The sequence below is a fragment of the Triturus cristatus genome, chromosome 2_1 (genome assembly GCF_964204655.1).
Source record: "Triturus cristatus chromosome 2_1, aTriCri1.1, whole genome shotgun sequence".
NCBI lineage: Eukaryota > Metazoa > Chordata > Amphibia > Caudata > Salamandridae > Triturus > Triturus cristatus.
In genome coordinates, this window is record NC_140581.1 from 1045987536 (window position 1) to 1046012503 (window position 24968).

At 44.6% G+C, this 24968-nt stretch overlaps 1 protein-coding gene across 5 annotated transcripts in view; it reads right to left on the reverse strand.

Moving 5' to 3' along the window:
• The window catches only part of HERC3 (HECT and RLD domain containing E3 ubiquitin protein ligase 3), a 517835-nt gene that overhangs the window by 172417 nt on the left and 320450 nt on the right, over window positions 1–24968 (reverse strand). For all 5 annotated transcript variants that reach the window (XM_085635502.1, XM_085635530.1, XM_085635520.1 and 2 more), the window contains 2 exons: window positions 10721–10780; window positions 9444–9555 (listed from right to left, as the gene is read on the reverse strand). In XM_085635502.1, the coding sequence (XP_085491628.1) occupies window positions 9444–9555; window positions 10721–10780 (172 nt within the window). The remainder of the gene's footprint in view (window positions 1–9443; window positions 9556–10720; window positions 10781–24968) is intronic.

Here is a 24968-nt window from a genome sequence, read left to right on the forward strand (position 1 = left end):
AAGCACTCGCTAACCAAAGATCATCGCACCGAGTTCATCGCTTCACGACATCGCAGAGCGGACGCCGAGCGTTCGCCATTTGCATCGCATCAGGATCGTCGCTCCCTCGCATTTTCTTTCATCGCAACAAAATCGCACACGCAACAGGCTCGGCGCATCATCTTCCCTTCGCGGCAAGGATTTTATCGCATCGCCGACTCAGTGTGCAGAAGTTTGTCGCTTTGTCCTGTACACAAATCAGCGCATCATCCTCCCTTGCGGCAAGGATTCAACGCATCGCTGGTTAGCATGAGGAAAATCATCGCTACAACTCCTTAGCGACATTTTTGTTGCTTTGCTACAGAATCCAGGTATCTTGTGAGTAAAAGGGTCGCAGAGACCACTGCCTTGAACTGAACTCCTCTTTGCACACCTTGAACTATTTTTGCAGCATTTTAAGAGTAACCCTATTTTTCTAGTATTATGGGTTTTTACTGTTATTGGTCTTGTGTTAAGTCTCTATATAAAGATACTTATTTTTATAACTACTTGTGTGGCGTCCCTTTGTAGTGTTCTTCACTGTGTTACTGTGTATGGTCATAAATGCTTCACATACTGCCTCTGAGATAAGCCTAGCTGCTCATGCTACGTTACCACAGGGTTGAGCAGGGGTTATCAAAGGGTGTAGTCTGCTTACTCTGACTTAGGAAGAAGGGTCCCTACTTGGACAGTGGACAGCCACTGCCAACTAGAGACCCCCATTTCTAACACCCCCTGAAACCTAACCTACAATCCACGTCTGGTCTGGGAGGCTGCCTAGGCTGCCACACAGCAGACATGTTGATGGACCCCTGGGTAGGAGAGCCCCCGCTCTCCTGGGCCTGCAACAATGCACATCAGGGGCGAGGTGCTAGGTCTCCTCCCCCAGGATGGACAGGGGGAAGCTTCAAAGGCATGCCACCTCTGTGAGCTTTCCCAGGCCACTTGCTGCCCCCACTCTGGCGGGAAGCCTGGCCGGAAACCCCAAATAAGGACAGGGGATGTGCCAGCCAGCCAATCCCACCCCTCAGGTGGGGGAGGCGAGGTGAAGCACATCTCCGGGGCCTCGCCATCTTGAAGATGGGAGGCCCTGCCCAATCAGGACTAGGCTACTGCCCCCCTCCCATAGGAGAGTGGCAGAATAGGGGGTGTACCCAGCCCGGGACAGGGACCCATTGGTCCCTGCCCTTTACCTACCTGTAACACCCCTAAATCTAGTATTTAGGAGCACCCTGTACCTTCCTTCCTTAGATTCCAGATTCCGAAAAACAAAGAAGAGCAAGAAGAAAGAAGACCTGGCGTGCAGCTGCTAAGAAGAGGAAGACACCAACTGCTTTGGCCCCAGCCTGTCGACCCTCGAACCTGCTCCTGCTATATCCCGTCACCTCTTGTGGCCAGCAACCTCTCAAACCCCGGAGGACCTGGCTACCTTTTGGCGCTCTAAGCACCTGGGACTCCTATGAGCAGAGGCTCTGCACAAAATCAGCTTCTAACCCCTGGCATCAGCACGGAACCGCAAACCCTGCACACTCTGCACCCCCCAAGCCTGGCCTGTGCCGGAGTGAACAAAGACCCAGAGGACGTCCCCCCGGCGACTGTGACCCCGAATCCGGCACCCAAGGACTCACCTCGAAGCTCCTGACGACGCCTGCAGCCTCAGAACCAGGTACCCCCCCCCAACCGCAATCATCAGAGGGTAAGATTTCCCAACACCAAAAGGCACCCCTACACCCGGCGCCCTCCGGCGCCCTCCGGCGCCCTGTGTCCAACTCCTGGGTACCTACCTATCCTCCAACTATCCAACTTACTTCTCGAAGTGGTGGTGGCCCCGGAAAAATCTTCGTCCTAGAGCTTGCAGCCTTTTTTCAACCAGGAGCTTTCCCATTGAAATCCATTGAGCGCCCGAAGGCTCAAAAGCACCCTGCACCCAGACGCCCGAGTGGCCCTGGCAGTGTAACCTCTACACCTATCTACTTCCCCATTTGCCCTGAGCAAGTGACCAGGAGTCCAGCTCCCACAGCCGCGTGGCCTGCTAGTCAGCAGCCACCAACCAAGGCCCCCCTGCCTCCCATAGGATAACATTGGGCCTAACTGGCTGCCCCTGTGCCGCTGAGAGTGTAACAACTGTACTTACCTGGCCCTGGGAGACCCCCGAGTCTGTGCCCAGAACCTTAACTCTGCCAGTCGAGTACTTACCCAAAAGCCGATAACCCAATTTTCCTCCATAGGGTAACATTGACTGGTTTCTTCTGAAATTTTTAAGTGTGGAGTTTATAAAACTTAAAATATTCACCAAAAATAAACCGAGTAACAAAAACGAAAACATTCACCTGCTATTAAGAGAGATCCCAGTGCTGGATCTTGGTGCCCAGCACGGACCCTGAAAAGTACTCACAACCGTACTTACCATTAACCCAATTTTCTGTGAAATTTCTTCTAAGTGTCGATTTTTGCAAACTACACATATTCTTTAAAAATCGTACCAACTCTGAAAATGTAATTGCTTACTTGTTTTAGATTGAGGTCCCAGTACTGAGCCTAGGAGCCCAGTACTGGATTACAAAAGTATTGAGAACATACCATACCTGTAACTTGAATTTTCTCCCATAGGGAATCATTGACTGTTTCTCTATGAAATTTCTTCTGTCAACTTTTAAAATAGCAAAATATTGCCTAAAAATCACAACAGTAACTAAGTCGACTTTTACTCACTTGTTTCCAAGAACTGTCCCAGGACTGAATCTAGGATCCAGTCCTGGAGTTAGAAAAGTAATCTATTGCAAATAACTTAAAACTTCCATTGAGCTCAATGCATTATTGTGTTTGAAATGATGTTGCCTATTGCAACAATCTGTAACTATATACAAAAGTCAATTGCATATTGCAAAAGTATTCAACTAAAGCCTCTCATCTTGAGAAAGTATATTTTAATACCTATTGTTGGTTCTAAAATAAAACAGACATATATTTTTTATATAAACCATTGGCCTAGAGTTCAGTTATTGAGTGTGTGAGACCATTTGCTGACTGAGTGTGTACAACAAATGCGTTACACTGTCCTCTGATACTGCCTTACTGCTCGACCAAGCTACCACTTTAGAGAGTAAGGTTATATCTAACTTTAACCTCTGCCAAACCTCTGGGGACTGTGGACTCTGTACACACTGTACCGATTTGGGAACAGTATATACAGAGCCACTTTCTCACATCCACGGCAAGTCATAACGGTCACTACTACAGCAGTGAAGTGTGCAGGTTTGCCAAATTGAATTCATGAGAGCCACACAAAAAGGGTTCCAGCCCCTGCTGAAAAGAGATCGCAACTGACCCAAACAGCTGCTGAAGGTTGTGCAGTCGAAGAATCTAGAGTAACAGATTCTGAAGAGGCTGACAAGGAACAACCGAGCACAATTCAGGAGGACTGGATACCAGTGGTTGACATACCTGAGGTGGTTATTCAAACAAGGAGTAGAACAAGATTAGGAAGACAAGAAACTAGTGAGGACCAGATAGGTGTAGAAGAACACGCTTGGGAAGAAGTGAACAAAGCTACTGGAGGCCATGAGCAGGACCAGACAGGGAGAGAAGATCAAACTCAGGCAAGCTGACCAACAAAAGGACCTGAGCAGGGACAGACAGGTATAGAAGAACACTTTCAGGCTGCAGAAGAACAAATTGTAGTAAGACCTGAACAGGACCAGTTAGGAGAAGAACAACAAGTTTGGGTGGAAGAAGAACAGTATGAGAGAAGACCTGAACAGGAACAGATAGCAGAAGAACATGTTCAGGCAGATGAAGCCACAATAACAAGACCTGAACAAATACAGATAGAGAGGGACTCTGAAGATGGGGAAAATCAGATTGTGCCACAACATAACGAGAATAATAGAGCTCTTGAGAGAGACAAAGAAGGTGAAAGTGCAGTGCAAGTTAAAAGGGTCAGAAAAAGAGATAACTGGCCAGGTGGAGTCAAAAGGTTAAAATATCATTTGAGGAAAACAAGTGAAAATGCTGAACAAGTGAATGAAGTTACAAGTCAGTCTGAGCAGTCAACTGTGAAAAACACTCGAAGAAGTCCGAGACTAAGAGTCTTGAACAATAAATTCAAGGGTACTGAATCGACCTACGTGATTCTAGAAGAATTTGAGAACCTAGATTTAAATGAAGAGACAAATGAAGAAGTAAATGCAGAACAGATTGACTAAGGGAACGTGAGGCCTCCTTGAAGTAACAAAGAATTAAAATTCATAAAGTAAAGTAAGGTAAAGAAGAGGAATCTTCTTAGACTAAAATAGCTGAAGACAGGGTTGCTGAAAGACCAAAACGAAAATTGTGCAAAGAAATGCTGTAGGGTTTGCATATGTAGCATTTTATTAGTGGTCATAGTATGGCTATTTCTAACAGTAGCAGTTCCTTATCTTATGATAACAGACAAGAAGAATAACACAGACACTAATGAAAACACAGCTAACATGAAAGGAGATAAAGTAGAATTAGAAGCAGTGGATTAGATAGATTTACATCATACAGTAACAGATAATGACATCTTTAAATGTATTGACAAAGTTTTTGTTTCAGTATGTAGACACTATGAAGATTAGCGATTGTTATGTTTGTATGAAATTACCAGCTTCAGTAGCAGAGGGAGTCACATACCATCATTTACCATTAACGTATGGTATTTCATGTAGCATATTGACAAGTTTATTTTATAGAACAGGAAAACTTCAATAATATTATTCAAACTTAGATGTAGTATTTTCAGAAATTCCTATTTGAAAGAATATGAATCCGGTGCTTAGTAGTCCAGATGCACAGTTTATGGGTGAATTTTTCTTAACTATGAAGTCAATAGATATAGCAAAGGCACACAAGAATAACCGAACATGCTCATTACGTAAAGAGAAAGTGTTTTTGAATTTAGCAACAGAACAGAAAACCCATATACCACCATGGGCTGAGAAAGAGGGAATTTATACAGCTGGCAAAGCTCATGCTGCGATGTCCCTAGACTTTGCAAAGACAGGGAAAACCTGCCCCCATAGATTAAAGACGGACTATAACAATGTATTTATTGGTTCCAGTGAGTGTGAACATTACTTCCTAATTCTGGGAGGTTGGGAACTAAAAGGGGGAACAGATCCAGTATTTCCTGGTGTTTACTACGTGTGAGGGAATAATGCTTACTATAAGCTGCCTGCACGGTGATACAGGAGTTGCCACTTCGGAATAGTATTTACTAAGATTTATCATGTAAAAGGAATCACTGGAAGCAATGAAAACACTTATGAACTAACACGAAGAAAGAGAGCTAGTTTTTCAGCAATAATAGGTGACGTATTTGGTGCATTGATACCTTCAGTGGGAGTCATTCTGAACTTGCACAGAATCTGCCAATTGTCAACAGTAGTTGATCGTCTATCGACTGATACTGCTGGGGGTTTCTTGATGATTAATACAGAAATGGTTTCAATTAGATCTACGGTTTTACAAAATCGACTTGCGCTTGATATATTATTGGCAAAAGAAGGCAGAGTCTGTAAAATGTCGAAAGTACAACATTGTTGCACTTTTTTACCGGATAAAAGCGGGGAAATTAGAAGATATATTAAGAATATTACTAAACTTGAAGAAGAATTGAAACCACTGGAGGTTGATAGTGTATGGGAAAGACTAATAAAAGGTATTTCTTCAATAGGGACTTGGTTTACTAATCTTGGGTAAGGTATTATAGGTCGAATAGTCTATCCATTAATTGGTTTAACAAGAATAGTCTTAATAATAATGATATGGTGAAAATGTTGCAGAAAAGGACGGAAATACAAAATAAACGGAAAGGAAAAGAAAAGAAAATTTGAAGAGATTCAGCTAGAAGAAATGAACGTTGAATTATATAAAAGAATGAAAGATTTGAGGAACAAGGATGAGGACAAGAATGAAAAGAGTGGAGAGGGAATTGAGATATACTAAAGTTGGCATCTGGTTGGGATGGGTGATTTTGTGATGGCTCAAAAATGCCATCAGAGAGGGGATAGATGCAGCAAGGACTCGTAGAAAAGAGACTTGCTCGGAAGCAATACTCTCATTTAACTACTAACATTGTATTAACCACGTATTGTGTAAATTAATACGCACTACATTGAATATAAGAGACAGAGAAGCTTGCGTACGTGTTTGCTAATATAAATAACTAGAGCGAGATTCTAAAATGGCTGCTAACTGGAGTTATTTATTGCGCATGCGTCAACTGCATCTACGCAGTATGACGAGCTGTCGCTTGGAGGGAATTTCTTGCGCATGCACAGATGCTATTAAAATGGCTGCTTGAAAGCTCACATGCTTGGCATCTGCTTTGCCGATACTAAACCAAGCTATTTTACTAATGCTAATGCGGAGAAGATAACAATGATTAAAAAGGGATAGAGTAGAGATAGGTGGCATACAGTGAAACCATCTATATTTGAAATTAATATTTGCCTTTCTGACTTTCCTACTAGTACGCATTTGGGCATCTCGTATGAGTCTAGTGTCTGTTAACCACCTGACCTTCATGCATGCTTAGTGAGAATGAGCCGGAAGAAGTGACAATATACTTGAACGCAGTCCAAGGACACAAGAGATACTTACCCTGGGAACAAGCATTGAAAACCACTGGATGAATAGAAATTCTTGATAAAATAAACATTTGTGTCTAATAAGATGTGAATACGGGTGGGAATAAAGATTTGTGAATAAAAATTAAGGGGTGGGATCTTTGAACAATAGACTGAAAGACTAAGATGAAAATAAGTATGGTGTGATGATTATCTCCCCTTGCCTGTCCAATCAGAATTAGTAGTTTTACAATATTGAAACATTAATAGGTGGTACATGAATATCGAAGAGTATAATTGAGGTAGTCTTAGTTAGTCAGACGGAGATTTGCTGAATGCTGCCGAGCTCGGGATGCTGTTGGAGGGACAAGAGAGGCTGATGAAGAATCGAATGCAGAACCATTTACTTTAACTAATTAATTAAGAAGAAGATCGCGGAAGAATCTTGAGGAGGAAGAGAGTGTCAGAGAGGGGTGCTACGCAAGCGTCGGTGTTCGAGAGGTCATCTATCCTGTCCTGATTCCTATCCTGTCGCCTGATCTTTCCCGGGGGACCCTTCCCAGCTCCTTGGCCAGGGGGTTGGTTTTCACACCATCCTAGGTAACTATTATTTCTGTGAATGTGTAGATGTTCTTTTCTCTCTGTCCTCTCCCTTCTGAGCATAAGTCATTGCAAAGTATAAAATATGGGTTTGATAATTGATTAATTGAGTGACGGAGACTGTACTGTACTTTGAAAGTGGTTCACATGAAACTAAGTTAGATAAAGACTTAATCTGTGGTTATTTCATTGCAAAAAGAAATAATTCATGTCATTTCACCATCAACTAGTTCAACTAATGGTTCATTGACTAGAGGAAAGAACGTTTTAATCAGTGAAAAGATTAGTTGAGAACAAGAGGTAACTACACTTGAAATGGTATAAATCATAAACTTTGACTCCAGCGGTTAGTACCAGGCTGTGTGAATGTGTGTTTATGGGCCCTGTTGAGTATATGGTATTGGAGTACTTGTTGCTGGTTCACCGCTGGATCACTATTAACACTAATCTTAACTATATTTCAACATGCCTGCTGTTACATATGACTACCTTTTGAACATTTAAAAAAAAAAATCATGTAGCTGACCTTAAGGTAGAAAGTTGGTGATCAAGGCAGCTATATCACACAGCTTCAATGATAGGAATGCAGTTTTCCTTGGCTTACCTACACATCTGAACTGTTGCCTTCAAATTGTGTAAAATACAGCTGCCATGTCTGTTACTTAATTTACACCTGTGCGCTTCAGTTAAATTTCAGTTGGACATCCTACACTGGTTAACAGTGACTAAACAGTTATCTTTTAAGACGCTGTGGGTGGTGCAAAAGTCACTTGCTAGCCCCTGTCCGGAGTATCTACACTCACAGCTTGGGCCCTATGTGACTTTCACATGCTTCATATCTCTTCTTATGCACTCTAGCTTGTGCCTATGTTCCATCGCACCAGATCAGGCACACACACTATACTGCTTTTTGCTCCATTATCTAGCACATCAGAGGCCAAAGGCTCTTCCCTTGTGAGTTGTATGGTGAGCAAGATACCAGTGATAGTGCTAGCTTGTTAAAGCCAGACCTAATTTCATTGTGAATGCTTGTTCAGTCAAGTGATGGTTAAAAGAGTACACTCTTGTAACCATTGCTATCTTGGCTAAAGCACATTCTAATTTCAGGAAAAAGTCCATAACTCTATAAAAGAATGTAGAATTCCACCCTTTCTAAGGTGATCTTAAGCAATTCGGAGGTTTTTGCCTTCGAAAAAGGGTTGTGCCCAGGAGAGCTGAAAAATGCCATGCCTTCCCTTATCCTAGTCCGATCACTGTAAATATGAAGTGTTCTAACTTCTTTCATTTTCAACTCACAGGAAACAGACCATAAGGCTGCTGGGTGATCCCAGGATTTGAGCGGGGACAGAGAGAGATTGCAAGATTAAGTGACTTTTTTAACATTTGAGGTCGCACATGTGTTATTTAGCATTATTACGTTAAAAGAGACCTCAAACAGGAAAGGTCTAATCGGAACACACAATCTCACTGTTTATACATGCACCTGCCCCTTCTTAAATTTCACTTGAGCACCATTTTATTCATCCAATTAGGCTATGGTCCTTTGTGGTCCAAGAAAGGTTAATTTAAGTAACTATCAAGCCTCACTGGTAGGCAAGTGCAGCATACAAATTGAAATAAGAGGAGTGGCTAGAACAATGTCACTAGATTTGAAGTCCACTGCCATGCACAATATTCTGTGAACTTTTATGCAAATGCAACAGCCTTCCCAAAAATATTGACTGTCATCACGAAATGATCCAACATACTATACAGGAACTTAAAAATAGGCGCATATAGAGGAGGATGGCTCGAAACAATAGATCACTTGGGCCTGCCCTATCCCTTGTCGCAGTAGCCAAAACACTTATTTCAAGTAACAAAATTATCTCTATGAGCCAAAAAAGGATAACCAACTAACAATATTCATAGCTTGCACAGGTGGTGTAATGCTGGAGCTAGCTAAGTAGTCTCTAGGAGTGTCGGCAAGCGGGCCAACTGGTGCTTTCTGAAAACACTTCCTATAAATCTTGGTAAATCAGGAGCAGATCAGCATATGTGAGTTCACACACGCTTGACCCCATCATGTCCACCATTAGATCGATAGCAGAGGACGGAAAATGCGTATTCAGCTTTCTGCAACTGTCTGAATTGTGCTATAGGTTTCTGAATTTCTGCTATCCTAGTGTTTCGGAGGGCTCTGCAGCACTGTGTGATGACATATTAGTGCTATACAAAACAATCAATCATCACCTGTTCTAGTAGTCTGGAATGGTGGGAGCTCATGAGTTTTTCAAACAGGACTCTGATAGAATTCAAGCTGATACCGGGGATTTTTGGACTGGTCTTAAAATGCTCGTCATTCCTTAAAGAGAAAAATAAAAAGTGAGGTGACAGACAAGGATGTTGAAACAATAAAACAGCTCCTTATAGTGTGAACAGTATTATTAGTCACCAGGATCCTTCACATAAACTAATGAGAGTATGGAAACTGCGTCAGAATGCATGCAGCACACCATGGATCTGAAAGGCTGCCCTTGGTATATATGCATGCATACTCTACCACCAGTTTCACCACTTTGGTGAAGAGGAGCCATGTAAACAAGTTATCTTCACCCCCAGGTTAAGCAGTAGTTCAGGTACGCTAGACATGTTTCTAGTCACAGTGAGCTGCTCACCTCACAAGGAATTATTTTTCAGCCAGTTTTTACAAGGTAATCCAGTAATGTTGATGAGTATTTGCTGTGTGTTAATCAGGAACTTCCAAATCAAGTATTGAGTCAGAGAAAAAGTGAGTAGCGAAACAAAGAGGAGTTATTTAAAATTGGTGGTTGCCACCCAGCTATTCAATACTCCGACAAGTGGGTCGCCTGTTGCAGTACCAACTTTTCACATGGTGATGTCAAGAGCTTTCTGGTTGGTGGTAGCTGCTCTCAGGTTCAAGAGTGACATGAATTATTTGTATAGCTGGTAGATTAGGCAGTGTGCAGTTAACTAGCAATAACATAAGGCTGACAATCTGCTAACTCTAAGGGGCTGGACTAATTGTGGCACCCTCTTTTGCTTCAATTAACCAAATCAACCATGATAAGAGCTTACACCCCATCCCAGGTTAAAATGTATGTTACACTATATTCCTAGACTTCGTTAAAACAAGTTTGTTTCAGATAAAAAACGGTAGCAGCCTTCTAATGCCCAAGCTTGTCTGGAGTCACATTTCCATTTTCTAGAGGGTCTGTGCTGTGGTCAATGATTTGTCTTTTTACTGGTCCATTGAGGCAGAAGGAGGCCCAATTGGCACCAATTCAGCCCTATCATAAATGAAGAGATATTACGAGGGTATACTGTAAAAGTCTCGAAAGGGACGCTGAAACACAACTTTAAACATCTAGTCCAGACATGGGCATGCAGACCCCACCTCACTGCAAAATATACAAGAAATGGGAGGGACACTGGGCAAAGCACTGTCTTTTCTGCTGCCCACAGAGCAGAAAGGTGATGGGGAGGTGGCAATGCAAGTCTTCACTTACTTTTTCTCTAGGAAGCTCCCATTCCAGCAGGCAGAGGAGGACATGGTTTGAACAACGCTGCTGTAAAAAGGATCAGAAAAACAGATTTGCTAAGAAGGAAACACATCCAGACACCCACATACATAAACTGCAATAGGTTATTGAACATGTCCAAATACATGGAAAATGACTCACATCTAACAACACTAGTATTCCTTAGAGCATAAACTTCACTCTAATATGAAGTACTGTGGATGTTGCAGCCCTGGAAACTCTGCCTTATTGTAACTAAAACCTAGATGTTGTGTGATGCCGGAGACTCTCTGTCCCTGCACTTGTTGCCCCTATCTTCTGAATATGAAAACACTATTAAAAATACCACAATGGGCAGAAACTGAGCTACATGTTAATAAAAGGAGCGAGGGCATGAGGGCTGGAATCACTGCAGATAAAAAGCCTTTATTCGCATGTTTGACTCCTCTAACACCCCAACACAGAGGGACATATTACCAAACCAGAGAAAGGAATCTGATTTTGCTGAGCTAATAGATTGCAAAAGAGTGTGACGCAAGGTCTAGTTTTACCATATAGTGCCCCAGGCCCATTCTGTCCACATCTGAAGCATGAGAGTCCCAAATGTCCTTGCCAGCCCATAGACAGGGTAGTGCTAAAATTGCTCACACTGCCTTGAGCGTCCACAGAGCCAGGAGGTCTCATGCCCTCTTGTAACCTCAGATGCATCTCTCCTATGAAGGCCAATAACCTCAGGTCACTGTCTTTCTGATGAACAAGTCTATGAGTCGCTGTCCTCTGTGTGTACACCTTTCTGAACATCAAGAAGATGTAGCAATAACAGGATGCATCTGTCATCTAGAAGAACAAGATGAGCTAAGAGTAGGAGTGGGGGCCAACTGGGACTTTCCACAGCTTGCTAGCTTTGGCAACTAAGATAGCAACATGGCTTAAAATAAACAATGGCCTTATAAGGAGCTCCTGCTTTAAAGCCTACGAGAAGTGACACAAATTATTTCCAATAAAATGTTCAGCTTTTGTTATGTTCTGAGGTCAAACACCTGCTAAAATTAGACTTTGCGGTCAATGGTTCCTCATTTAGGGCCATATGTAGGTAGCATCACATTTACAGATTCATAAATACCGAATTTTACCGATTCGGTATTTATGAATCGGTAAATGTGATGTAGGTAATAATTCGGTAAATTTTACCGAATCGGAAAAATGCGGTAATTATGAATCGGTATTTACCGATTTGGTAATGAGGCATACCTTCCCATTGATTCCTATGGGCCTGGAGGCCCATAGGAATCAATGGGAAGGTATGCCTCATTACCGATTCAGTAAATACCGATTCGGTAATGGGGGGAGCATATTCAAGGGTGGCAGGGTGTCACATTGACACCCTGTTGCACCCCTGAATCTTGCATGTGTGCACATGTGGCGCACATACATGCCCTAAGGGCATGTATGTCTGCCACATGGCACTCTTAAATCTGCAAAATATTACTTTTTGCAAGGTATTCGTTATTTATCACCAACCTGTATTTGGTGGTAAATAACGAATTCTTAATACTAATTTTCACTCTTTAGAGTGCTCCCTACATATGATTTCAGGATTCGGTATTTACCGAATCAGTATTTTACCGATTCGGTAATTTACCGAATCCTGAAATTATGCCTCCTACATCTCAAATAGCTAAATACCGGTCGGTAACGCGATATTTACCGAATTTCGGCCGTTACCGGCCGGTATTTAGCTACCTACATGAGGCCCTTAAAGTGTATAAAAGGGCCGCTTACCAGCCCATTCGTTGACCACCTCTCACAATGTACTTTTTTCATGATAGAGGTGCTCCCAGTTATCTGTTTTATTTAGCATTTTTGATAGAGGTTATAATGCTTTATTATACTTGGATATTCAATTTCTCTCTTTCTTTGCATTGTCGCGAACTTACTAGATTGCATGTATTTGCTCATGATCTGCGATGTGTCTGACACTTAATTGCTAGATTGCATGGTGTTATTTTTCATTAAGGATGTGTCTTGACATATATTGTTTGGTTCTTTAAATAAATGTGTGTCAATCCTGACTCAATTCCTGTATTTTCAGAAGTATATAAGACAGCACATTTCCATGCCAGTTTATGTGGTACAAACCACTCTCCAACAAGTGTCTGCTGAAGGACAGATTACTTACCTTCAGTAATGATTTTTCTTTTGGATACTTTATCTAACCGCAGATTCCACACCCTTAATTTATACCCCAGGTGTCAGACTAGATCCGAAAACTCAAAACTAGTACTCCTGCGCACGGATAGGTGGTGTTGTGAGGCTTCGCGCTGATGTCGTTCCTCTCCGGAAAAAGACGAGGGGTACCACGTAAGCACCACCCATGCGCATTGTCTATTACTTTACTAGGCTATCAGCATCCTCTCACACAGAGCCTTTGGGTAGACTGGCATAACCATTGTGCAGATCTCTAAATAAAGACCATTTTAGATGAAAAAAGAAAACAGTTCCCAGAATGGGAAGGCTGGAGGGTGGGTAAGGAATCTCTGATTAGATAGAGTATCCACCAGAAAAAAATGTGCCTAACCCTGTAAGAATCTGTTCGTGGCATGTAGTGCTGTAGATTCTCATGCTATGCATACCTTTGATATCTAGTGTTGGGCCTGAATCTGTGCAAGTTGTGTTTCTTCGAAGAAGTGTTCTCGAGTCACAAGTTATAGTGACTCCTCCTGCTGCTGGTAATGCGCATAGGCATCGGCTCAATTGTTAGATTGTTTTCCACACTGCGGACGAGGATGAAAATGGATCGTAGCAATACAGAAAACAGAGCTAACCATACAGAAAAAAGTAAAGGCTAAATGACATCTGCAGCAATGGAAGGCTTCTAGGGAGAAGGGTGGGTGCATGTGAAACTACAGCACTACTTTCCACAAACAGATGCTTACAGGCTAAGTAACATGTTCAGTTTGAGGTATGTGTGGCTGTAGATTCACATGATGTGCATAGCCTGTAAAGCAGTTCTCCCCTAAAAAGCGTTTAGACTGAAGATATTGCAGCAGATTGAAGGAGTGAAAAAAGTACAGCGTGGTCAACATTAGCTTGTTGGCGTGCCAGTGCATCCACACAACAGTGTTTAGTGAAAGTATGTGGTGGGGACCCGGTAGCTGCTTTGCAGATATCAGCTATAGGAATGTTCTCTACTAAAGTCATAGAGTTCCCTTTTTTACATGTAGAAGGGTTCTAGGAAGGATGGGCAAAAGTCTCTTAGCTTTTGAATAGCATGTTTGAATGCATGTAACTATCAATCAGGATTCGCCTGATTTGGAAAGAGCCCGTCCCCTGTGCAGGTTTGAGAAAGCAACAAAGTGTTGTTGAGTCTTGCGCAGGGGTTTTGTTCTATCCACATAGTACATAAGGGCTCACTTAATAGCTAGAGTATGGAGAGCACATTCTGCAACTGAATCAATCGGTCGTGTGGTCTGTGTAAATGAGGACCACCTTGTCCACAATGTGACCATGGAAGGCTTTCAGTGCTAGCTGAACGGTCAACAGCTCTAGGTATTTGATGTGGCAACCCTGGTGCTGGGGTGCCCACTGTCCTTGGACAGTGAGGTCCAGAAATTGTGCCCCCCTGCCCCACCCACCCAGTAAAGGAAGCGTCTGTTGTGACGGTGATCTGGGGAATAGGGACAAGAAAGGATTGTTCCTGCAACATGTTGTTGGTGTTCGCAGAGAGCGATAAGTGCGGTTCCCAATCAACACTAGATCTTCTCAGAAACCCTACGCTTGAGACCACTGTATGCTTGAGACCATTGTTGCGCTAAGCATTCTTGAAACGGACGCATGTATAACCTGGAGTGGGGGACTATGGCAATGCAGGAAGCCATGTTTCTAAGGAGGCACATGACTGTTCTGACTGTAACCTGGTGATCTGGTTGAAAAAGTGAGCAATCCCTGGAAGGCCTGCACCCTTACGGAACTGAGATAGGACCTGCCCACCACAGAGTTGAGGACCTTCCCTAGATAGTGCTTAATTTGGAGGGGCTAAAGATGGGACCGGGTGGTGTTGATTGTCAACCTCAGATTGTGTAAGAGGTTTATGGTAGCCTGCATGTGTGCAAGGCACTGCTGGTGAGTTGAGCTCTTGATCAGCCAGTCGTCAAGGTAAGGGAACACGTGTGGATGCCCTTGCGCCGCAGGGTGGCAGCAGGTGGGGAAGGGGGGGCAGAAGGAAGAGGGGGCGGAGGAAAGGGGGTAGGGAGTGAAGCAATGGAGGAGGGCTGGTTGCCTTGTCATGTCTCTTTTTGCTCTTGTGGTGGTGGAAGATCAAGTGCTTCTTTGAAGCTGAGGTGGTGCTTCGAGCCATCCTTGGTCATTGCCAGATGCTGGGCGAGGAAGTGTCTAGCGCAGTGGTCTCCAAACTTTCAGTAATAAGAGCTACTTACATTCAATGAAAATATGCCCGAGGTACTATTATTAGAAATGTAACAATCATCAGACATGATTACAATAGTGTCAGACTATGCATAGATTACCAGCAGTGATCACTTCAATGCCTCAAATTCGGTAGCTAGTAGTATTGTAAAACTGCTCTGTCAAGGTGGAAGCCTCTACATGGGACATACATAACAGCCATTAAACCAATGCTCCTGGCATCAAGTTAATAATATCAGTAAAAAAAATCTCCACAACACTGTTTGATTTTTCTCACTTAGATATCAGCTTTAAATAAATTTTGGAAATGCAGCCAGTTTTCTCCACACATCTACTTATGAGTTTTAGAAATCACATTTTCGTTTAAAATCCATGCTTTTCAATTTTGGTATACACATATTAATTCAACCAAGTAGAAGCTTCTAATTTAGAAGACTAGGCTGCACACAGACGAGCTACTTACAGGTAGCTGGTGACCCACTCGTTGGAGAAATGTGGTCTAGTATGAGGATATGATGCTGACGGGCATCGAGTTCTTCCTGCACCTGCTGGAGAACAGGTTTGGCCGAGCCAGAGGAAGAAGCAGGTCTCGACACTGGGTGCTCCGATGCCAGTGTGTGGGTCATCCACGCCAAGCAAGGCTTTGATCTTGAAGCTTACGGCTCTGAAGGATGCTTTGAAGAAGCGGTCTACGCCAAAGAAGTGGTTGGTGCAGAGTGTGTCAGCTTCAGGAGGTGCAGCAGGGTAGAAATAAATGAAAGGGCGTAGCCCTGATGTACAATTTGGAGGACCCACTTATCTGAATTAATGGTCATCCAACTCTAATGATGATGAATATTTTATTGCTGGTTACTTAAAACCATAACATAAAACCTTAGCATATAACAAAGTTGTAAAAAAGATAGCAGCATTTAAAAGAAGGCAATAATTAAAATCCGTGGACGTCAAGTAGACTTGCAATTGACTGGGTCTCTAAGTGGTGGAGCCGTAAGCAATAATCGAGTCTGTTTGATGAATTTGCCAAACGAAGCCATGTGTTTTACTGTGTTCAATGTGTACAATTGAGAGATCGCCTCCTTGGCTGTACGGGTGCCCAGTTGTAATAGAATTGGCCGTAGATAGAGACTGCGGGCTGTGCGCAAGGCCGGGCAACAAAATAAAAGATGGGCCAAAGACTCGTGTTTGTAATTGCAGAACCGGCAGCCCTTGATCGCCGTTGTTCTCCGTTTGGTATTGTATATTTCTTGAAGTGGCAGAGGATGTAATCTGGATGCCAAGATCCAAAGTAAGGCTGCTCTGCCCACAGCCTGCGTGAGATGGTGTTTGGAGTTGAACCCTTTTTGTGGCAGGGTTTGACTTTCATGGAGGCCTTTTTTGTCCAACAGTTCCAGGTCTAGAGCGCGAGAGAGGATGCAAACTTGTTTTTTAAGTGTGCATTTGATGGCGGAGTACATAATGATCTTAGGGTTCCAATTCTCCAAGGCTAATTTGAGCTGGACTGCTCCGGCTGCGAGGGCAGTTGACCATGGGTTCCCAGGTTCGCAGAAGATATGTTTTAAAACTGCCTTCATAGATTTCTCTTGGACCGCAATAGTAAGAAAGTAGTATTTACACAGAGAGGCCGTCTCTTCCAGCATTTGATGGTTCAAAGAGAATTCTAGGCGCACCAATGTGTTTCGGGTGCACGCAGGTAGGTGAAACAACCTTTTGTGGGCACTGCAATGAATTTTTTCTAGTTCTTTCGTTAGTTTTCCAGGGAATGCTAGTTGAGCGTAAGTGAGAGCGGGCATTAATTTTGCGCGTAGGACTCTTCGGATGGCCGTCGTGGTTGGGCTGTGCAAAGTAGCTTGTAATTTGCAGAGAGCGTAAGTAATGCATTTCCCTTTCATTCGAATTTTGTGCAGTTGGGCACACGGACGCCCGGATTCGGTGAGCCAAACGCCCAGGTAGTTGTATTTTTGTGCGCTTTCCAGAGTCAGCTGGCCAAGGCTCCATCTTGCTAATTTCTTTTTCGGGTGATGGCCGAAGATGACAACTTTAGATTTGGATTGGTTGGTCACCAGTTTGTGGGCCGCGTTGTAGATTGCCAAGGCCGACAGAGCTTTTTGTAGACCTATTTTGGTGTGGGCTAAAAGTACTAGGTCGTCGGCATATTGGATGAGCTGTATCTTGGTGTCCCCGATCCTCGGCGTGGCCAGTGCTGCTCCTGTCAAGGCTTGGCCCATGTCGGCGGTATACAAATTAAACAAGAGCGGAGCTAAGACGCACCCTTGCTTTAAACCCCGGTCTGTTTTTATTTTCTCTGTTGCTGAGGTATTGAAGAGTTTAATTCTGACCCACGTTTTATGGTATAATGATTGTATAGCTTTCAACAGCGCAGGGTTAATGTTCCAAAGTGCCAGCTTCTTCCAAAGGATTGTTCGGTCTACACCATCAAACGCTGCTGAGTAATCAATAAAGCATGCGAAAAGAGGGAGGCCTTTGCGAATAACTGCTTGATGGGCCAGGTAAGAAAGGGCTATTATGTTATCAATCGTCGATGCCCCAGATCTAAACCCTGTTTGAAAGAATGGTAAAAGACCTTCGGAACTTGCCCAGTGGGTTAACTCTACCAAGATGGAACTGGCGTAGGCCTTGCCCTCGATGTCCAGCAGAGCGATCATGCGATAATTGTTCGGGTTGGATTTTGGGCCTTTCTTATGGATTGGGTGAAGGAGCAACCCTCTCCAGGAGTCTGGCACATCCCCTAGAAGCCGGCATTCTGCATAGAGAAGCGTCAGAGTCGCGGACCAGAATTCTATGTGTGCCCTAAACAGAGAGCCGGGCAAGCCGTTGGGACCCGGGGCTCCGTTGTGTCTGATTTTTTTTTACATTTTGGTGACTGAAGCTGTCTCAAGGTCAACTTTAAATTTGGCGGAAGAGTCTGGTTCGCCAGTCCCAGCATGGTCATTATTTGAGTGGAGACTATGTTGGTCGTCTTGATATAATGTCTGTACGTGACTGATCCAACTCATGTAGAAAATATTGTCTCTGGTTTCCGACAGGCTGGCTGTGTGTTAGCAAGGAAACACTAAAGAGGTTGTGCAGCTGTGGTAGCCGGGTAGGCAGGGGACAGAGAAGCATGGTGTCCCTGATGCCCTGGATGCTCTTTGTGAGACACAACCAAAGCCACAATAAGACTGGAAGACCAGCTGGGTTGATGGAAGGGTCTGGTGTTTGTGAAACTGAAAACCCCTATCATAGCTATTATGGGTGCAAACTTTCTGGGGGAATCAGCAGACACACCCAAATAAGAACACGCTGTGATCCTGCTCTCTTTGTAACTTTCTGAGGCTGAATCAGCATTTTGCCAAAAGGCGGGAGTCTGCAAATGGCATATCAATTAGGGATGCTTGGACATCCCCGGGGAAGCCCATGGAACTCATCCTGGTGAGTCTGTTGGGTCAAGGCCAGAAAGGATTATGAATTTTGCTGCATCGTGGACACTCTGGATAGCTGGAGTAAGGCATGCTAGAAGATCATCTGAAACTACTGGTAAAAGTTGTGTCACCATGTCTCAAAGGGCATGGGAATAGCAGACAATAAGAATCCTGGAATGCACAGACGACAAAGCAAAGCTCAAAGAAGAGAAAAATACGCTAGCCAAAGGTCTCTATTTGACTTACTATCAGGTGGGGTGACAGTGAAAGCATTTGGACTTACCTTATTGGTGGACGTCTGCACCACCAAACTCCCGTATGGTGTTGCATAAGAAAGGCAAAGTCTCCAGGCGAGGGCCAATGGCGCCAAGCGACCTGCTTTTTGACTGGTGGTCCTGTACATGGCTTTGCCCAAGAGAGTATCCATAAGGGTCTCATTAAATGGTAATATTGGTTCTGTAGGTGCTTGCCAAGGCTGCAGTACCTCTGTCAAAACATTATTTCTGACTTCCATAGTTGACTGCTAAGTCTAATAACTCTGACACCTTATGCATCACATCGAAGGAGGAACTGAACTTTCTTCAGTAACAGGGCCAGGAGAGGAAACAATACCAGTGTCTTGAGATGTATCCAGGCCACTAGCATCTTGCAGTTCTTCCCATCAGTTGTCCTCATCATATTGGAGAATAAAATCAGTCCCACCATCTATGTTGTCGTTCTCAAAGTCAGTGCCAAAAAGAATATGCAGAATTTGCGCCCTAAAGTGTGGTAAGGGCATGGTATCGGAATCAGAAGAATTACTGGTTGGCTGCGCCCTGGTTAAAGTCGGGCATGGCCTCAGTCGAGGACATGGTGCATTATGCTCGGAGTACGACAGCACATTAGGCTGCAAGTCCTTTTCCGGCACCATTGCTGTCAGAATCAATCTAAAGAGAACCCACACAGAGGATGGAGCCCATACCAAAGGCAGCACCAGAGCCAGTGCTGAACTTGAATCAGCTTTGAGGGGCAGAGGCAGCGCCGAGGTTAAACCTACCAGAGTATACTCAAATACAGGCTCCCAAGGATCCTTGGGGCCTGAAGGCACGCCAGAGGTAACTGATAAAGTGGCAAACATGTGCTGAGTGACATCTCTGAAGGAGTCTACTTGCTGCGATTCGCCAACAGACCCAAATACTCTGGGTTTAGCAGGACTAAACTCTGGTTTGGCTCCAATGAAGATCGGAAGCACATTCTGGAGGGACCCTGATTCCCTTGTGCCCTGTCTGGGGGTAAGAGAGTGGCCAGAAGGGGCATAATTCCACAACAACTTCTATTGCGTTTTCATGGACCAACCTAAAGACTTTCCCTTCGACTGGTCACGGCATAGAGTCGTTTTGTGTTTGACGATTATAGAGCTTTGCCTCATGATCCTGTATGGCCTCTGGATTAATCTGGGTGAAGTTATTACAGGTGCTAGAGAAGCGCTTCAACATAGGCACCAAAGTCACTTTGTGAGGGTACATCACCGGCATTTGTTTGCAACACTACCTGCACAATTTAAACCCTGCTGTCTCAGGCCGGGAGATAGTTTCCCTTGCACACTGGCAACAATTTGGTAAAAAGAAGTCTAAAAGACCAGGAAGAAGTCCCAGATCTTCCCTGCCGGCGTAGAAAAAAGGAACTGACAACAGTGCGCATGGGTAGTGCTTATATGGAGCTCAGCTTGTCACTTGCGGAGCAGAACAACGTCAGCTCAGAGCTGCACAACACCACCAAACGTTGTGCTGGAGTTATACATTTGAGTTCCTGAATCCAATCCAATGCCTGGGGAATTGTCAGGGTTGTCAGCAGCGCAAGAGAGAAGAACAAGCCACTAACCTTAGCACAACAGCCAGCGGGGACGACAGCACAACCCCCCACAGTGTAGGGGACACAGCTATGGGAAATAGCACTCCGGGGAACAGGGAAGGGAAAATTTAGGGGGCAGTACAGTAGGTAGTGCAATTCTGGGTAACGCGGCTGGTCTAGGCTCCTTCTATCGGCGTAAGTGTCTTGAAGATACTGGCGTCTCCATCCGTGTCCGTTTCTCTCCTACGCCAGATTCAGATCCAAGAGACCATGCAACTATATACATGTACTTTGAAATCAAGCCGCCTGGCTGTTAGCTCCACAGCAAGCGGTAAACAAACGTTCCCCAATAAATGTTTCTCCAAATCACTTATTAACAAGCAATGTAAAGCAAGAATGAAACACTGTTGTTCCCTCTGAAGGTAATCCAAAAAGGATTGGCTTAACGCAGTTTGAGAGCCCCCGCGTTTCTCAGTGTCTTGCCCTTTGAGTCAAGGCAAACGCGGAAATGCCGAGGGGGGAGGCTCTGACTTGTACTCGTTACCTGTGCAAGGCGGGGTGACCTCGTCCTGACTCCACCTTCGACTCCGAGGCAGGAAGGAAAGCGTCTGCCCTCGGAGCTCCGAAAAGACGTCTCTTGCCCTCAGGGTCCAGAAAGGCGCGCGACGACGCCCGGCGGTAGAAGGTGCCGGTACAGAATTCCTTGGCTCCTTGCGGGAAGGCAAGCGTCCGCGGACCTCGAAAGCGTCAGGGTAACGGCCAACAGGGCGTTGATGCGAGGAGGACGGGAAGCGTCCCCTCGCGGTCTGCCACTGGGGAGGATTGTCAAGCACCCTCCCATTACGGAGGCGGTGCTTAAGTAGGGGTTGCAGCCTACGGGAGCCATGTTGGTGTACGTCAGGCCCCTTTGCCTCCTGGGAGTTGTAGTGCAGTCGGCGCCCTGACTGCCTACGCCATCGCCCACGGCTGCAGGTGGACTTACGGGGGTGCGAGAGGCCTGGACTATGCCGGATACAGCCTATTACCGTTACAGGAATACTCTAAAGGTGAGCAATCCGCAGTTAGAAGTATCCATCATGAACTTTTGCTCTTAAGTCTTCATTCACAGTCTCTTTCTGAAGGAAAAGCTCTTTAGATCTAGCTTATGAAACAGACCTGGAGAGCTAAAAGAAGAGAGCATTCTTCTTCTTCGTGGAGTGGAGAAAGACATGGGTAAAGAGGGTTGTCCCACTGTGTTGCAACAACAGGTGATAAAGAACACAAACAAATAATGAAAGATGCCACATGGAATTTTTCTTCTCCCCTTAAAAATTATTATTTTTTTTAATTGATTTTCAGCAAGTTATACAAGTGTTGTTCTTTGACAATGTTATGCGGGCATAACAAGAATTACTAGAGCAGCTTAGGTGGGGTACCAAGCGGTATTACATACAATAGTCTTAAAACAGTATTAACATTTGATGCCATTGTCTCTAAAAAGGAAAATTTAAATATGCAACAAGTAAACTGCGAACTATTAGGAGTTATTCGATCTAGTCTGTCTTGCGTTTGTGTTTGGGGTCTGGCCGTTGGTGAACAGGGGTGAGCCACTATATGTGGTTGTAGGTGGTATTAGGGGAGGGGGTAGGGGGGACCTCGCAACCCGCATAAACATGTATATAAGTTAGTCCAGGCCATTAATGGGCATAAATATACGATCTGCAGGGACGCACTGAGTATGCATCCATGTGGCAATATGTTATGCTGGGAGGGATAGGGCGTGCTTTCCGACATGGTTGAGTTTGACGTATTCAGTTTAGTTTCTATAAACGTCAAGTACTCTCGCCATTGTATAGGATTAACCCGTGAAGGTGTACGTGGTACATTGATTCCTTGAGTTGCATGCTCTGCAACTAGTGTCCTGCAGAGGTCTAGGAGCCATGATCGCGTGTTGGGGCTAGTTTGGGATTTCCAGGTCATAGCTTGTTGGCGTTTTGCCAATCCAAGAGCCAAGTCTAAATATTTCTTGAGGTTCTTGCGTGAGGCATTGCGCTTCGTAATTCCAAGCAGGAAGTGTCGGCCCTGAGCTATTATTAGGGTGCCCACTGCCTCTGTTAATGTCACCGCCATCTCATTCCAATATGTCCGGATGCGAGGGCAAGCTCATACCATATGAGGAAACGTTGCTTCTGGGGCTAGGCACCTAGGGCAGACATCAGTGGAGGTAGGGTACATGTGTGCCAGTCTATGTGGTGTTAAATATGCGTACTGTAAGAAATTAAATTGCGTATATTGCAGTCTAGCATCCGTGGATATGATTTTAGAGTAACTTATGCATTGTGTCCATTGTTTATCGGTAATATTAATCAACAATGCCAAGTCCCAGTAAGTACGCAATGGTGCCAACAGAGGTGTAAAGTCAGGCCTAAGAGAATTATATATTGCTGTTACCGCAGGTTTGCCCTGTCCATGTGTCAACAAAGTTTGTGATGGCTGATAAGTGGCAGGTTCAGTGCAGTATTACCCCATATCTGGAGGAACTGCTGGGATAGGAACGGGTATTGCAGGAACCTCCCTTGTGGTATCTTGAAGTCGTCCACTAGACCTGCAAAGTCTTGTAGTTGCGAGTCTACAAACAAGTCACCTCAGATGTCCTGCCCCACCGCTTTCCAGGACTCGAGCTCCGGGCATCTGTGACAGGTATACGAATCCCCGAATAATCTGAGTGGTAGATTGGGGGTGTATGATGCAGGTTGGCCTCTGGGTAGCACGTATTTTAACCAGCTGTGTCTTGCTGACCACATTAGCATATTGCCCTGCTTTTTCTGCAGTGTGGTGGTAGATCCTGAAAGCCATTCTATCACAGCTGGTTGTCGCAATGTTAGCGCTCAAGTGGCCAGCTCGGTGAGGCTAGTATTTGTGAGCCACCTCATTGGCCATTACAGTTATGCTGCAGCGTAGTAATGTTCATAATTTGGCACCCCCCCAAGCCTCCATCCGATAGTGGTAGATACAATTTACGGAGTGACACCCTAGATCTAGAACCCCCCCCAGATCAGCGAGACAAGGAGTGATTCCAGGTCTTTGAATAATCTGTGTGGTAGCATATGAGGAAGGGTAGAAAAAAGTACAAGAGCTGAGAGACTAAAAGCATTTTGGAAATGGCAACGCGTCCCATAGGGGGCAGGGGTAAACTCAGTCAGAATGGAAGGGCTGCGGGAGCTCTAGTGATTGATCTTCCTAGGTTACCGGCTATTAGATCTGTCAGAGAGTGGTAGATTTGAACTTCCAGATATCTGAAAATGTCAAACGGCCATTCCAACAGAGTTCGAGGCATAGCGTGTCGCTGGTCGATTGAAAGCGGTTTCATTGGGAACTGCAGACTTGGGCCAATTGACCCGTAGGCCCGAGACCTGGGCATGTTCGTCCAGCAGTTCCATTAATTCTTGCAGGACGGTGATCTGGCCTCACAAATAAATTAACGCATTGTCAGCATAGAGAGAAACTATGTGCCACTGCCTGTCTGCACATATGCCCCAATCAAGTGCCCGTTGGCGCAGCTTACAAGCCTAGGGCTCCATGGTCAACGCAAATAAAATGGGCGAGACAGGGCAGCCTTGTGCCACGCTCTATTACGAACGATGGGGAGATTGTGCAACCAGTCTTTACCCTAGCCTGTGCCTTTGTATATAGTATTTGTACCCATCTCAGAAAGTTAGGGCACATGCCGAAACCCAACAGCACAGCTCGTAAATATTGCCAACACAAGGTGTCAAACGCCTTCTCAATGTCTAGGGCTGCTATCCAAGGTGTGTCAAGTTCTGTACGGGCCCAGTCTAACAATTTAAAAAGACGGCACAAGTTCAGGCCGGTGTTTCTCCCCGGGATAAAGCCATTCTGGTCTTCATGTATCAGTATGGGTATTGCTTGCATTAGCCTATTGGTTAATAATTTACCGAAGATTTTATAATCTGCATTCAGCAGTGACAGAGGGTGATATGAGGTCATTTGGAGTGGGTCTCAGCCCGGTTTGGGTAGCACGACCAGTGTTGCCTCTCGCAGGGAGGGCGGGAGTTCTCCCCTTTCAAATGCCTCTACGTACATTTTGGATAGCAGAGTAATTAGTTGTTCGGAATAATCGGAGTAAAATTCCGATGGCCAACCATCTGCCCCAAGGGTTTTACCTGTTGCCAATTGTTTGATGGATTCGGGGATTTCATCTGCAGTAATAGGGTCCTCAAGCAAATCGTGTTGAGGTTGCGTACTTGCAGGAGCTGGACATGTGTTAATAACTGCTGGATAAGAGGGAGATCTCCAGTGTCTTGAGCTTTGTATAGAGAGTTATAATAATTGTGGAAGGAGTCATAAATAGCTTCCTGGGTATTCACTAAGCGGCCCACAGTAGAATATATTGCCGTGATGGGGGTTGTGAGGGGTCAGTTTGAAATAACCATGCTAGCATTTTGGCCGCTTTGTCCCCTTCAGTGTGCCGTCAGGCGAGATATTGTTTATAGTCCAATGCACAAAGAATGTCTAGTGTCTTTGTATGCCAGACGAGCCTAGGCTAGCGAGGGAATAATATG